Here is a 15,395-nt window from a genome sequence, read left to right as displayed (position 1 = left end):
ATGTGAAGTGTCAACCCAGGGCAATATGCAGAGTAGTTCATGATGCACATATTAGAAGTTAAGACATCCCAGAGTTTGGAAACTGCTGAATTCAGCAATGTGGTCTGAGCTCATTGTAAAGAAAGAATAAAATGGAGATGAGAGTCTGAACTTGGACTCACAAGTTCCAGGGCTTAGAGCAGGGTATATCTCAAATTATAGGCTGGTCTCTCTCCTTCTTTTCTCCCTGTTGCAACTCCTGGGACTTGCCTTCTCTGTGTCATGTTTGGTGACTTTTTGCTTATTTTTCTGCTGTCGGGAGAGATGCCACAAACCTGGAGCTGGGCCCTTCCACCCATTAATCAAAAGCTACAAGTGCTCTGCAGGGAGACAAAACCTCTGTGTGTTTTCTCTGATATTTCTGGAGCAAGGCATGGAGGGCGGGGGGGCTGGGCCAAGGACCCCTAGTTAGATTAACATTTTATTCAGAGACCTATTAATCAAAGTCAGAAGTGGCGTGAAGCAGCACCAAGGGAGAAAAATAGCTGGACAATCAAGCCCCTTTCAAAAAAAACCCCAACCAACCAACCAACCAGCCACCCAACCAAAAAAACCCCTCAGCTTGTCCTGATTTACTGCAACTCACTCACAGAACTAGGTTGGAAAGGGGGGATTTGCAGCCTCTATCCAAACAGGACTGGACCATGCAGGTAAATTCTGGCTTTTTTCACTTTAAGCAAACAACTCTCTGTATCCTGCCTTCAGCACCAGTCAAAAAGGTCCCTATCTTTCTTTCTCCAGAGCATAACGCACTTTCATGCAAGCTTATACTTTTTAATTATTATTTTTGGAAGACCGCACAATTACACTCCTTTTTCTTACAAGGAAAGACAGGCACAGTTAATGGGAACAGGTCTGGCCAGCGTTCTGCAGGGCTTTTTGGGGAGGAGATAAATGACCTTAACAGCTCGACATGGAGTCAGGCATGTATGTATTGGGAGCCTGAACAACCCCGTGTTTGTTCCCTCTGGCACCGGCATTAACTCATCATGAGATGAAGCACAGGGACACAGGTGGTGTGAGCCTGAAAACATAGATGCACTGGGCACAGAGCAAAAGGGGCACTTTGTTTTAGGACACAGATCAGCCAGGGAAGAATTCAACCCTCAACTCTACAGTTTGCCTCAAAAACACAGCCACTGAAGCTCTGCATGTCTCAGTGAGAGTCCAGTCCCTCCTTGACTTCTGTCTCCTCAGGCTGTTGGAGGATGGTACCTCAAGGACCTGTGAAATCTCAAGGCACAGAAGGGAATTGGGCCCCATGATTCCAAAGGGTGATGGCATTAAGAACATTATTCTGTAGGGGCTCAGCCAGGAGAACCACATAAATTAAACAGTCCTCAGAGGAAAACCTTGTGCTTTCCTCTGAAAGTGGGGGAAGCCTCATGGAAGACAGAAGGTAAGGACTAAGCTGGATGGCAACATTATGACCAGTCATGTCAAGCAGTTTGTGGGAAACCATAGCAGCTGCCTTATACAAAGACAACTTTGCCACAAGGAAGAGGAGATGGGGAAAACAGTATGAATGCATTCTCTGCCCAGAAAAAAAAAAACCAAGGCATCTCCAGCAGCTTTCTGTTGGTTTTCTCCCATGGCAAGTTCCTGGCAGCTGATAACAGCAGGGAAACTTTGGGAGCTTGATCCCTTCTCTCTTCCTCAGACTTCTGCCCCCTCCAATCCCAAAACACAAGTATATGGAGGAAGAAACAGATTTTTCCTGTACAGATACACTAGACGCCAGGCAAAGAGAGGCTTGAGGAATGCACAGTCCAATGGATCTAGTTTCCCAGAAAGACTGGCCTGGCCTTAGCAGAGGGTTAATTAACTCTGGCAGCTCAGGGCTGGAAAACGTCCACTTCATGCACTGGAGTGCCTGGCCACGGGTGAAGAGAGGGACAGGGAAACCATAGGGGCAAAGGTCCATCTGCAGACACGTATGAAAAGCTTGGCTGGGCTTGTGCCTGGGTCCTGAGGAAGGAACACAAGAAAGATTTAGCCAATTGCTATAGCCAGTGCAGGGTCTCGTGGGTGTAAGGGGAGAACAACAAAACCACAAAAGAACTAGAAAAACACAGCCATGCCAGGCGTAGGTGGAGATGAATTGAATTATCATAGGAGGCAGGCATGCACTCTGCCCTCCCTTCTCTAGGCATCACAAGTGTCTTTGTACCTCAGCCTCCAGTAAAAATGGCTGAAGGCTTGATGGTGCTTAGAGACACATTCCTCAGTGGGTGCTGGGGTTGACAAGTAGGGAAGCCAAATGCATCACTGCGGCATAACAAAGAAATGAAGTTACTCCAAGGCCATGCAGACCTGATGAAAGCAGGATTTGGCTTCCCTTGCACACTGAAAGAGGACACTGTCCCATATCTCTGTGCACGCTTGAGTGAAGTGCGTTCAAGACAGGAGACCTCTGTTCCCATTGCTAGTTTTGTACATTGCCAGACTGCAGGATACATTTCATGGTCAACAAGAGCAAAGTCAGAGAGATCTTTTCCCAGTGTAGCAGCTCCCAGCTGCATCACACATGAAAAAATGCCCTTGTTCCCCATTATTCCTCTAGCACCTAGGATCTGAGTCCTTTGAGAAGACTTCTGGCAGCATTCTCTAAGACTTCTGTGAGGTGGCAGCAGCTGTCCATGTAAGCCCAGGGTCCAGAGACAGACACTGCTTCCCAGACCCTGATGTCAGCTGCTAACACCAACCCTTCCATCCTCTGACTTACTGAAACCTAGAGGGAGCTTGGCAATTAGCTTAACCATGAAGAACAGGAGAGCATGGTGCCTCTTCTCCAGCGTGGCAGTTATGGAGAAGGAAGCAAGGAAGAGCTACGTGCAGAAAATGCACCTTGGGCTGCGCATCTTTCCCTCTCACTTCCAAGGAAGGTGGTGCAAAATGCAGAGGTGTTCAGTCCCAGCTTTGCTGCTGATGTGTTCTGGGAGAGCAGGCTCTCTTCCCTTCAGTTTCTCCATCTTTACAATAGGTGTAACAACTGGTATCCAGCTTGGCAAAGCCCTCCAAGATCCATTGATGAGAAGGACCTATGAGACAGCTGGTATTATTTTACTACTTATGTTCCTCACACTTCCTAATACAGCAGGTTCATCACAAGGTAGGGAAAAGGAGGAAGAGTGCCTGGAGCTATTATAACGTGTCCCACCATCCAAAAGATAAGAGACCAAATCCTTTATGCTGTGTTAGGATAGAACAAGGAGCAAGTTGGGACCTTACCTATCTGCCTGGGAAAGCCGCCGTGTAGCAAAAGAAGGGTGAGAAATTAACACAGAATTTCTGTGATTCCTTGGCTTGCTACTCAAGATGAGTATCACAGCCATAAATGTTTGAGGGAAATACTACACCTAAACAAAGGAAAGTAAGGTTCAAATGGAATTGTTTGCAAAGAATAGGGAAGAAAAAGAGAAGAAAGACAGGCCAGGAGGTATTGGACAAGCCAAGGAAAACATTTTGAGAACACCATGCCACTTAGTGCAGTCAAATATATTTCAAAAGCAAAGAAATAGTTTTTCAGAAGTTACTGCATAGCCCAGCTGTAGGCAGGAGATATTCTGTTGCCCCTGCTTTGAACCAGACATATCCTCTCCTTCTGCCCAGCATTTTTCACTCACAAATTTCAAAGCACTTACAGATGTTCAAACTTAGCATACTTCCGAGATTAACTTTCTAGATTGTTTCTTGATAACTCTACTCCATAAAACAGACTTCAGCTTTTTCCTTCTGCTCACAAAGGTCCTGCAAATGCTGCTTTGCTGTGAAGTATTCATGGCAGCCCCCAAGTTCTTCTGTTTTCCTCTCCATTGCAAGTGCAGCAGCTCAAATATGTTTTATGTACAACTTGGCAGAGACTGACTTGGGTACAGTGCCTCCAACAAAAGAGGCTTCCTCTCCTGTGCTCTGAAATAGGGCTGGATTAGTGAGAAAGGTAGGAGGGCAGGGCAAGAGGAGAGAAAGTGAGCGCCAAGACAGGCAAGGGAATCCTGGCATTCCTCTCTGAGCCTGTAACCAGATCTTTCCTCCTCTGTTGTTCTTGCCACTCATTCTCAATCTGTAGGAATTGCTGAGGAGACAACTAGGCCAGCTCAGTAGGCATTGATTCAGGTTTGTAAATGCTCAATAATCAGCCCAGATCAAGCTCTTGTTGCTGAGAAACTGCCCATCAGGTCTACTCCTTTATTCTGCTCACTCCTGGTCTTTTCCTGGTTGTGTGCACAGACTTCACCCTAAGGGCTGTTTGCAGTCAACTCTGCAGTGAGGCTCTTCCTTAGCTGAGCGAGGAAACCTTTTCCAAGCAGCTCACAGCAGCAAATGAACAGCCAGCAGGGAATGCTTCCATACACCTGCCAGGGACCTCTTCATCTTTGCAGAGCTCAGGTCAGACCTTCCTGGCTCAGGAAATTCAAGGGGAAACTGCCAGGTGGAGAGCAGCCCATTTCATCCCATATGAGGATCACGGGGGAATCCACTCATGGCCCAAGCATTCTGGGGAATTGCTCTCAAGAAGACAGTGCCCCATGGCATAAGCCACCTCCCCTGAGCAGCAGGCCATGAGGTCACTGGTAGCTGCACTTCCAAGGACCATTTACCCCAGACAGAGCTTCCTGGCTGTGCAAGATACAAAGCTGGTGGAAACCATTCTGTAAACTATTTATTTTTTAATATGAAACCCTCAGCTTGGCACAACCAAGGAACAGTTGGTATATGCATTTATTTTTAAGACACAAATTAAAAAATATATAAATCAGTGGACTTGTTTAGCTGTCTCATTTCCAGTTAACAAATACTGAGGCTCCAATTTTTGGATTAGAGTTATTTTTCACTTAGAGAGTCAAGTGTGCTGCTAGTAGGCAGGCGAATGAGCATGAAGATGAATGCACCAGTTGTATGCTCTGGGTTTCAGCTGAATTGCTTCCAAGACAGATTTTTTTTTTCTCTAAGATGGGAAACATCCGAGATAATTTCCCATCCCACATGGATTTCACAATTTCCCATCCCTGGGAACACAGAGTGCCTAGTACATGGGGCCCTACAGACATCTACAGATAAAGGCAAGGCAAGGTAGGAATGCTGGAAACTCACAGACAAACAGGGATTGAAATTACATGCTAATTTTTCCACAGCTAATTAATCACTAGAACAAGTTTAAGGAACACAGTGCCCAACCTTCATCCCAATTTTCTTTCATTTTGACAGGACTCAGATGCTCTCTGTGGTTTTAGAAATACTTGCTTTACTGTACATAACTAATGTTACACTACCAAGACATGCATAATCCAGTGCTCTTGCCCCAGAGCTGGGCCTCCCTGCATTGGATCTTCTTAAAGAGATTCCTCTTGGCAGTTTGTGTGCACAGCCCAGCACACGCTCCAAAGGCTGAGCCCTGAGCTTTACTGAAGTCAATGGCACAATAGAGCAGTGCTAGGATTTCACTCCACTGCCTTCAAATTTCACATGCTTTCAGCAGATGCATCTCCAAATTATTTTTTTCCTGCACATCTGGAACACAAAGTAGGGCACTGGATTATTGCAACGCAGAGCAACTTACCCACAGCTGACTTCTTCCAGAGAGTGAACACCACCACAGAGTTCTGCACTTATGAGGAGCTTCCTTTCAGATATACACACAGGAAAATAGATCTCATGATATATTTTCACATTACAGACAATACCATGCCCTCTCTCCATCTCTACCTGATGTAATCTGATGCAATGATCTCTTTATTCTTCTCAACACAGAAACAGAAACCAATACAGTATTTTTATTTTTATTGCTCAAATCCAGCAATGGACAGAATACAAAACACTACCTGATGTGGTGTAGGAAACTGCATGGGAATTTGCACACTGAAATTCACACGCAGCACTTGGAGAGAGTTTCCCTTCATTTAGGCAGCACAGAAATTACAATGCTGCTTCTTGTGCTCTTTGAAGTCTCAGGAAAAAAGGAAAAGAAGCAAAGGGATCATTAAAACGCTGTTCTTGATGGATAGTGGCAAGAGGGGATGACAGGAGAGGAAGTAATCAAAAACACCAAGGTCTTGCTTTCAAAGCCTCCTGCACTGGATGATCAAATTAATAAGATTGGTGGGTTTGCTGCAGCTCGGCCATCAGAGAGCCGAACACGGGAAAGCAGCAAGCTGTAGTTTATGTACAACTTGGGAAACGCCGACAGCAGCGGGAAGGGTGTGGAAGAGCAGGTACAGACAGAATAGGCTCACAGCAGAGCTGAGGACGAGGCAAGGACAACAGCAGTTTGCCTGGAAGTGAGTAGCCAGCCCAGGCAAGAGGCTTTGGGCTGGACCTGGAGAGAAGTGTCTTAAGGCAGAAAAACACATACAACTGCACAGGGAACTTGCCCTCCACTTCATAGGTGTTAATGGGTACAAATTCCCTGCAGCACATGGGGATTTATGGAATCTAAATATAAAGCCCAAGTCCCACTGACTCTCATTTTGTCTCAGTCCCAACAGAACAAAGATTTCATGTTTAACTTCCCTTCTCTCTCCCTGCAGGAATCAATATGAAGATTCACCTGTGAGAGGTACAAAACAGCCCGGAGAAAAGCCTTCATTTCACCAGCAGGTTCATTCAGGGAGATCACGACACAGCACATAAGGGGGCCATTGTTTCTGGAATAAAATATCCATTTGAGCTCTCTTCTTTGGCCATGATCAATGGAAGGGAATTAAAGTCTCATCCTGGGAAAAAAACCAGCTCGCTAACACTGTGTTGAAAGATCAGGTAATGGAGATACAGAGCAAGTGTAGGCACCCACATAATCCTTTGGTGAGCTTGAGAATGCTGGAGGTAAAAGCTCCCCAAACACAGGCCCATCCCTTATCATACCTATGAGAGACAACCAAGTCAAGGGCTAGGAGTCTTAACAGGAGTTGCTGGTATTTCACAGTCCTTTGATCCAGATTTCAGTTCCCCACAGCTCCTCCCAGTGCAGGGGCATTTAAATTCCATGGGTGCTTACACAGCTGCCTGTTCAAGCCTCTGCATTTTCTGTCCCACAGATGCACAGAACCAACCCCAACAATTTTGAGTCGTCTGTCCTACACAGCCCTGAGAGCACTTACCTCCCACCCATCCTCCTGACCCAAAATGAAGGATCACCTGTGAGAGGCACAAAACAGCCCAGGCCCTTTCCCATCTCCAACAGGCATGTCAGTGAAAACCCACTGCTCTCACCACTCAGTGACCATGCCAAGGGCTTTTTTTACCACCTGCCAAAGGATGGATTTCCACCCTCCAAAGCTCATCAGACTAAACACCCACAGAAAACCAACCCTATTTACATCATGGCCACAACATCATAATGACCACCTCCTCCCCCTTTCTGTTTCAGGCTGATGCTTTGAAACAACAACGAGAAAAGGAGCTTTTAACCTAGTAGTTAGTGGTTCAAGAAGCAAAGTCTGCTGCTTGGGCAATTAAGTCTGGAGCATCCCTGACAGCCTCTGGCTGACATCACACTTGCCTTCACCCTCTCCCAGGCCCAAATCTCACGCGTATTTTACTATTCAAAGCAAACAGGAGTTTAACAGCGATTTGCTGCCCTCTCCTGAGCGAGCCCCAGTGACTGTCAGTACCGCAGTGGCTCTGGAGACAGACTTTCCTTCCGCGAGCACAGCTGCTCCCATGCAAAAGGAGTGATGCTGGTGTGGAACCAAACAGCTGTGACAGGGCATGTTAGACGTGATCATCAGCTGTGACAGATGAGGACGGCAGATCAGCTACACAGCCTGAACCATTTGGTATCCACAGAGGGCATTCCTGGCATTTTGGTTTTGTAACTCTCAGGTTAATTTTCCTCTGTGGAAATACAAAGAAATACCTCCCAGCATATTCTGTTCTCAATACTCACGAAAATTTCAGAGCAGAAGTAGACCATGATATATATAAAAATTAGGGAAAAAAATTACTTGTAGATTTAATTTATAGGGTAATTTGAGGAGGTTTTTTTGGACTAAACCCACTTAAATCTTTTATGTCCTCCAGTAGTGCTCCATCATGTCCTTCCAGGGAGCATGTAACTTTACCTAGACAGACAGTATGTACACACACACTGTCTTCAGAACAAAACACTGCAACCTGCGGCTTTCAATGCACTTCCCTATGATAACTAATCTTTTGCAGAAACCTTTAAATTGAATTAAGTTAAATTAAATTGTGCTCTCCATTAAAGCCCTCCAAAATAAGGCCTATGAACCTGAGGGAGCCTTTGTTTTCATATGCAAGTGTAGACATAAAAAAAAGTAAAAGTCACTTCTAAACATTTCTCAAATATTTGTTTTCCCATGTACCTTAGGACAGATAAGATGTCCCATGATGTAGAATCAACAGTGTTTTCTTGGCACTCTCTCTGGGATGCCCTTCATGCTTCAATCCTGAAGGGAAATGAGGGATTTAGAGAAGGCCAAGCAGCTTCATATTCATGACCAAGAAAAATGCCTCTTATGATTTGTAAACAATGCAACAAATCCCAGATCAGGCTGCCACCAAGGCATCCACTGAAGTTCTCACTCGGGCACACGCACAGCACACAGCTCTGACTGCATGACAGGGATGTGCCACACTCCATGCTATCTCCAAGCACTGCCTAATCTCCAAGTGCTGCATGGAATTGGCCTGTCCCAGTGACCAAGCCCTGCAGTGGGTGATAATGAGCTGTCGCCTGTGTGTACAGATGTGATATCTTCATTGCACGCCTGAGGGTGCAGAACCCAGAAAGTGTAAGCAAAAGAACAGGGGCAGGCTCCCAAGAGTCATGTGGACCCAGGCAATCTGTAAACAAGGGCCTGCAGCAATCTTGAAGCAAAACAGAACAACTATCACCATATGCTACAGGGACTGGGGGATTATGGGTTAAAATTCTCTAGGCTCCAAAATCATCTTGCTTTGCTTTCAAGCCTTCTTTTTCTCTATAAAACATGCAGAAGTCATCATAAAGATAACTGAGAAACAAGGCATTTGGAGGAAGAAAAGAGCAGTATGCCTTCCCCAGTGTCCTCTACCAACCATTTGGTCCTTCACTTAGGAAGTGCTGACCTGCTTTTTAGACACCTCAGGTTTGGAGCTCTGCATCATGGAGGCTGCAAACACCTCGGTCTGGTCTCCCAGGTTTCTTTAACCTGGTAACTTTCAGAGAAAGGAGCTGCTTGGAAGCATCTGAACCTTTGGCAAGGCAGTAGGCCTGGCAGCCCAACCCTGCATGGCATGGACTTGGATTGGCCTCAATACTAGAAAATTATTTGCAAAGCAGCTTAATAGCTTGCGCTTATTATGTTTGCCATATTTCACCGCTGCTTCCCCTTTGAAGCATCTGTGCATTCTTGGACAGTGTCCCTTCAGAATGAAAGCCAGTTCTCCTTTCAACGACATCCCAGCAGATCCTCTACTGGGTAGCAGAGCAAGAAAGCATCTGTGACATGCAGATTCCTGAGCCAGGAGAAGGCAAGATATGCAGGCTCTGGATTTATGGATTAGACATGCTGCCATGGCACACAAATCACTCTGCACTCAGTGCAATTCATTATCACAGTGCCATGGCTGGTCACATTTTTCACAGGTGCAAATAATGCCAAAAAGGCTTTTAAACTTCCATGTGCCAAGACTCAGCAATGCAGAGTCAGGAGCCCTCCTGCCTGCTCAGGGAAGCAAAACCAAAGTCAGTTGTTCTGTCTCTCTGAACACACTGAGCCATGAAGGAGTTTCAGCACTCCATGGCAGTGTCAACAGACAAAGCTGTCACAGGGCTGGGACAGTGCCTGCTCCCAGTTCAGCCTCTCCCACCACTGTTGAACTGCCCACTGCCCACATCCACCAGCAGCATCTTCTAACCCAGGAAGATTCAGCTAAAAATCTGCAGGCCCCAAAAGCAGCAGGTGTGGCAGTGAAAAGCCCCAGGTGCTCGGGGCGGGGGCGCCGATGGAACTGAGGCAGGAAGATGGAGGTCTGTGGGTCCCCTCATGGGGCCTCATGGAGCACCAATTTGGACTTCTCCACAGAGGAGGCTCCTTGGTGGACCTGTGTCCCTCCTTGGAGGTCGTGGTCATAGTGATATTGCAGGGGATACTGGTGCAAGAGGTGCAGTCCCCAGAAGAAAAAATAAATCTGAGTTGGACCCCCATTTCCTTGGGTGCCTTGCTGCCACATCCAATCAGGCCAATGCCACAGCGGTGAGTGCTGGAGGGACACGGGGCACAGCAAGGAAACGGCAGAAGGAGACCCCAAGGCAGAGCCCCACGTTACTCACCTCAGTCACGCTGGCCCGGCACACACAGCATGGGGAACGTCCTTCTCAGCCATCGACTCCATCCACGCGCTGCCCGTGAGGGGACCCACAGGCCTCCATCTTCCCGCCTCAGCCCCATCAGCACCGCCGCCCCGAGCACCTGGGGCTTTTCACTGCAACAAACTGGTGCGTTTGGGGCTAGCGCGGCCCTCTGGGCTGGGCTGAGCTGAGCCGAGGTGAAGCAGCCCGAGGCAGAGAAGCCCTAGGACTCCCTTCTTCCCCTCAGGCAGCCCCGGAGTGCCCGGGCCGGCTCCTTCAGCTCCGTCCCCCGTCACGGGCTCCCTCAGCGGCCTGGGGCAGCAGCCAGCCGGCCGCTAGGGGGCGCTCGGCGGACACGGGGCTCTGCCACCGCCCCGGGTCCCTCCCTGCCAGCCCTGTCCCCTGTCCCACCACTGTCCCTGTTCGGTCTCTGCTCTCCCTGTCCCCTGTCCCACCACTGTTCCTGTTCGGTCTCTGCTCTCCCTGTCCCCTGTCCCACCACTGTCCCTGTTCAGTCACTGCCCTCTCGTGTCCCCTGTCCCGTCACTGCTCTGTTACTGCCCTCACCTGTCCCATGACCCATCACCTTCCCCTGCCTGCCCCAGCCTGCCCCATCCCCTGCCACCAGCTGCCCTGTCCCCACCGCTGGTGGCGGAGCAGCAGCCCCTGGGCAGAGCTCTTCTGGCCGGGCTGCACTCAGTGTGAGCTGAGTGGGGAATGGACCCCCGTGACTTGGGTTTGGGGGCTGAAGGACACAGGTCGTTCACCTGCTGGTCACGCCACAGCCTGCTGGCCCCACCAAACGCCCTCCCCCTTCCAGCTGCATCACAAAACAAGCAGCCATGCAGTGGCTTTAGAAGAAACTCCCTGTTTCTCCTGGCCTATGGTAGAAGCCAGCAGCTGCCAAAGTTTAACCCTATGGTGCACTCTAGTAATTTCTCCACCTGCCCTCAGGATTTGTTTTGCTTGGCAGAAAGTCTGAAGGTGAGGAACAGTCTCAGAGAGCACAACAGTATGCAGGATTCCCCGTGCAGAACAGAAAAATAAGCCATTTACTGCATCGTGCATAATTTTATTTAAATTTTGCTTTATTTCAAAAATAATTAAGGGACACCATAAACAGCAGTAGGCACATCAGTGGGGTTTGTAGTTTGAGCCTCTCAAGACCAGATCTCTTGTGCCAGGTGCCATACAGGCACAGTCAAACAATTCTTGTCTTCAGGATGAATTTCTCATAAATTTCTCCAGTCTCACTCACTAAGTCAGTATTAAAACTAAAGTAGACTAAAAGGAATGCAGATAAGGTAAGATGAGTGGGCTTTTAGACATGCCCTCCCTTCCCCAGAAGAACATTGGAAAAGATGCATCAAGCAAGAAGATATTTCCTTTCCCTTTTACTTGGGAAACCAAGGCAGGAGAAAACTAAATCCCTAGTCCAAAGCTCTTAATGCTGTCTGTGGTAGCAGAAGGAAACTGTATTTCTCCATTCTTCTAGCTCAGTACTCAAACAGTTCGCTGCCCACTTCTGTCCTCACCTGACCCAGCACAACCACAAACATCCTGGAAAATATGGCTGGAATACTGTCGGAGGGGAGGGATTGAGCCCTGCAGCCCCTATGAGCTGTTTGAGTCAGTTCTGGTCGCTGTAGTTTATGACTTCCTTGGTCTACTGAACCACTTCCAGCTCAGACAAGCAGTCAAGATCATGCTAAAGAATTTAAAGCTTTGAAAAATCATGAGATGGATTCTTTAGGAACGCAGCAAAAGTCTGATCAGTTCAAGTCCTGCTTCAGACTGCAGTCAGGATTAGATGCTGTACTAAACTGTCCCCTCTGGGTATCACAAACTACAGGACTTCGGCACAGTGTCCCCCAAAGGGAGGAGGGTCTTCTGTCTCGTGATGTTAACCATTGTTGGAGGGGTTTATTGAAGAAGATACCCAAGGGTCTACCTGCTGGTCTAGTTCTCGGGTGGTGCTCCGGACTTCAGCGGTCATTCTCCGAAATTTCTGCAGGTAGACAATGATGAGGATAACCAAAATGCCCTGGAGGAAAAGGAGGATGAAGAGAGAGAGCTGAGAGAGCAGAGCCAGGCTGCAGTACCAATGCTGGCATGTGGAGACGATCTCATCTTCTGTCAGGTAGGCGATGATGCGGCCCTGCAGGTGCTCCGGGGAGCTGCACCTCACATCCCTGTACAGGCTCCGGTTCTGCTGCCACTGGAGCCAGGAGCGCAAGTAGAGGATGTCACAGGTGCATTCCCAAGGGTTGCCCTGCAGGTAGACTACCTGGAGGCTCCTCAGGTTGTCAAAGAGCCCATTGGGAATAGAGGTGAGCCTGTTGGAACCGAGGTGGATGATTTCAGCCGAGGGACGGAACGCAGTGGGCAGGTTTTCTACAGTCAGGTTTTTCAATGAGCAGTCAGTAATGGTGGTGGTGCACTTGCATGGCACGGGGCATATGGGTGTCACGAGTGGGAGGAAGCCAAGGAGGGACAAGAGGATTCCACTGTTCATTTTCACCTGCAAACACTTCCCTGGTGAGACTGGATGAGGTGGAGACAAGACACCACACACTCTAGGACTGACACCACAGCCAAGGTCTTTTGTTGTTTTGTTCTGAGGATGAGTTTCTAAAGTTAGGTGAATTTGGTATCCTCCACTGGAGACGTGAGAGCTCTGCAAAGAACAGAGTTAAAAGAGAGCAAATTCTGGTCTCTCAGTATAGGTGAAAGAATTTTCATGGTCTTCCTACCCTGGACTTGAGGAGGGATATGAATACATGGTACTGGAAGGCCTAGCTGCAGCCATCAAATACATTCTCACTAGTCCTTAGAATTGTACAAGAGCTGCTTATGTTTTCAGCATTACTGAAGGTGCATTATCAGGGTAGCCAAGAAAATTTCTGTCAAGGAATCAAAAACTAGAATATGAACTTCCTCATGCCTTATCATAGCTCTGGATTACATCTGTAAGCAAAGCTTCGTTCATGCCAACTGCAAGAGGAGATTCAGAAATAAATTTACTGTTACCATGAGTAAAAAATAGCCTTTCCAGCCTTGAAAAGAAGTAATAAACAGTATTTGGCCGCAGAGAGGATGCTGACCACTGAGGATGGAGGCCAGTGGAGTTTTTCATGCTAGACACTGCTTCAGCAGGTGAATAATCACCTGTGCTGGGAGACATGAGTCAACGAGCTTTTTTTATGGTACAGTCTCATGCCACTGCTGAACAGGAGCTGCTGTAACTTCTCCGGGAGAACAACTACACATGCCTGCAACAAGGCAGCATTTTCTGTGCTTGACAAATTGTAATTGTCAATCAATTAAATAAAATTTTAAAAAAGAGTAGAAGGTAGCATTATTGACTTACCAGAGTAGTTCAATCCTTGCTTTCTTGCTGGCTTTACAACACAAGAGAACGGTCTCAAGGCAGTCCAGCCAGTGCAAGAGTGTGTGCATAGCTCTGTTCCCGGATAATCCCCCTGCAGCTGGCTGGCAAGATAAGGGTTAGGCTCATCCCAGGGACACCTCCCACTTGAGGCCTTCCTGCAAGTCTGCTGCATGTCACCGGAAGCTGAGGCTTCATTGAGCAAGTCTTCCAAGAAAGAGGAGCTGACACTGCTCACAAGAACACGTTTGCTGGGAGATGCTGCCAGTACTGATAACTGTGATTCTGGGCCCACAGGCTCAGCCCAACAGAAATGTTATGAAGTCTCAACAGCACAGTAACTCAAAATGCACTTCAGACTGGTAGGTGATGTTACTGGTTTGTACCATACTCCCTCAGCACTGTGACCTTTGGTTTCCCATCTCATCAGGAAAACTCGGCAGAGGGGTGACACAGCACTTTCTGGGTGTTAACCATCAGGTTTCCCTTGAAGCAGTGGCACAAATCTACTACTTATTAGTGAAAGATCTGCTGATAGACATGATCTTCCAGTCCATCCATCCAGAGAAAGACTCTTCAGATACTTGCATCCTCTCATAACTGTTATAGGGGTAAAATATAACTCTTGGCATTTCACTGTCTACATCAAAATAAAACTAGTTGGATTTACAGGAAGGCCAACAGACTGGGAAAGGCAGTGCTCTGAGGAGCTGCTCTTCAGGCAGCCAAGTGAGCCCATAGCTCTTGACAAGTGCAGTTACTGAGAAAGACTGACCACATGCTTTATTTAGAAGTTGCATTACACAAATACTTCAACAGGTAAGTCCAAGGATCAAAACTACATTCAAGGCAGAATGATGTCTTCTCATGGCCATCACATCTTCACAGACACTTCTCTGCCATCAGCCTGACCAGGCATACACTACACTCCTTAGCCTAAGGCCACCAGAATCACTTTATGGAACTGTTGTCTCATTGAACTCAACTCTGTTACATTGTACTGTGGACATCCTAGAGACCAGAAATTATGAATGCCCTGAATGTGCTCATGTGAAGAGAATTGAGGGTGCAAAAAATTGCAGAACGTGGCCCTAACCAAGGGAAATTTTTTATGCTCTGAAGAAAACAATTAAACTTTAAATTTCTACAAAATTGGAGCAGATAATTCCAGTTGTTTCACTGTGGTGGGTGGCCAGGCAGAGTGGGAAAGATATCTTAGGTTAACAAACCAACCCAGTTTTTCCTGCAGAGTCTGCTTTCCACTTGGGAGCAGCTCAACTACAGCAGGGTAAGTTTGTTCAGCAAACTTACCTCGTCTCATGTGTTCAGTGCTATGTTTACTCACAGGCAGGTGTTCAGGCCAGGTGTGGCATGGAGCTGATCTAGAGCCAGACCCATTGTGACTCTGCTTGCAGCATGGGCTGGGCAATGATCTCCTGGCTACTTACAACCTGGATTGCCTGGGGCTGGATCTTGCCCAGCTGACCATTGATGATTTAGATACCACTCCCAGGGGAAGCTTGGATATAGAAGAACCTTCAAGATCATCTTGCTAGCTTCTGCAATAAACAGGCCAGAAATCCCATGCAGGAAACCTGCCTGAAACCTGCTCTGACTGAATTAGATAAAAGGAGAAACAGGGTCAGTTTTGCTCTCTCCTGCCCATAATGTATC

The 15,395-nt window shown here is 47.5% G+C and overlaps 1 protein-coding gene across 1 annotated transcript; it reads right to left on the bottom strand.

Moving 5' to 3' along the window:
- Positions 1–11,387: 11,387 nt before the first annotated feature.
- GP1BB (glycoprotein Ib platelet subunit beta) lies at positions 11,388–15,305 on the bottom strand. The gene is made up of 2 exons (XM_038151882.1): positions 13,704–15,305; positions 11,388–13,010 (listed from the first exon to the last, which is right to left on the bottom strand). Exon 2 carries the CDS (start codon positions 12,846–12,848, stop codon positions 12,237–12,239), a length of 612 nt encoding a protein of 203 aa, XP_038007810.1. The 5' UTR covers positions 12,849–13,010; positions 13,704–15,305; the 3' UTR covers positions 11,388–12,236.
- Between the last annotated feature and the right edge of the window lie 90 nt (positions 15,306–15,395).

Source organism: Motacilla alba, chromosome 15 (genome assembly GCF_015832195.1).
Source record: "Motacilla alba alba isolate MOTALB_02 chromosome 15, Motacilla_alba_V1.0_pri, whole genome shotgun sequence".
Classification (NCBI taxonomy): domain Eukaryota; kingdom Metazoa; phylum Chordata; class Aves; order Passeriformes; family Motacillidae; genus Motacilla; species Motacilla alba.
The sequence above is the reverse complement of the archived record's forward strand: the minus strand, read 5'-3'. Positions and strand labels throughout refer to the sequence as shown.

Coding starts and splice junctions, on each gene's coding strand:
- GP1BB (XM_038151882.1), bottom strand. CDS start 12,848: ATGAACAGTGGAATCCTCTTGTCCCTCCTTGGCTTCCTCCCACTCGTG.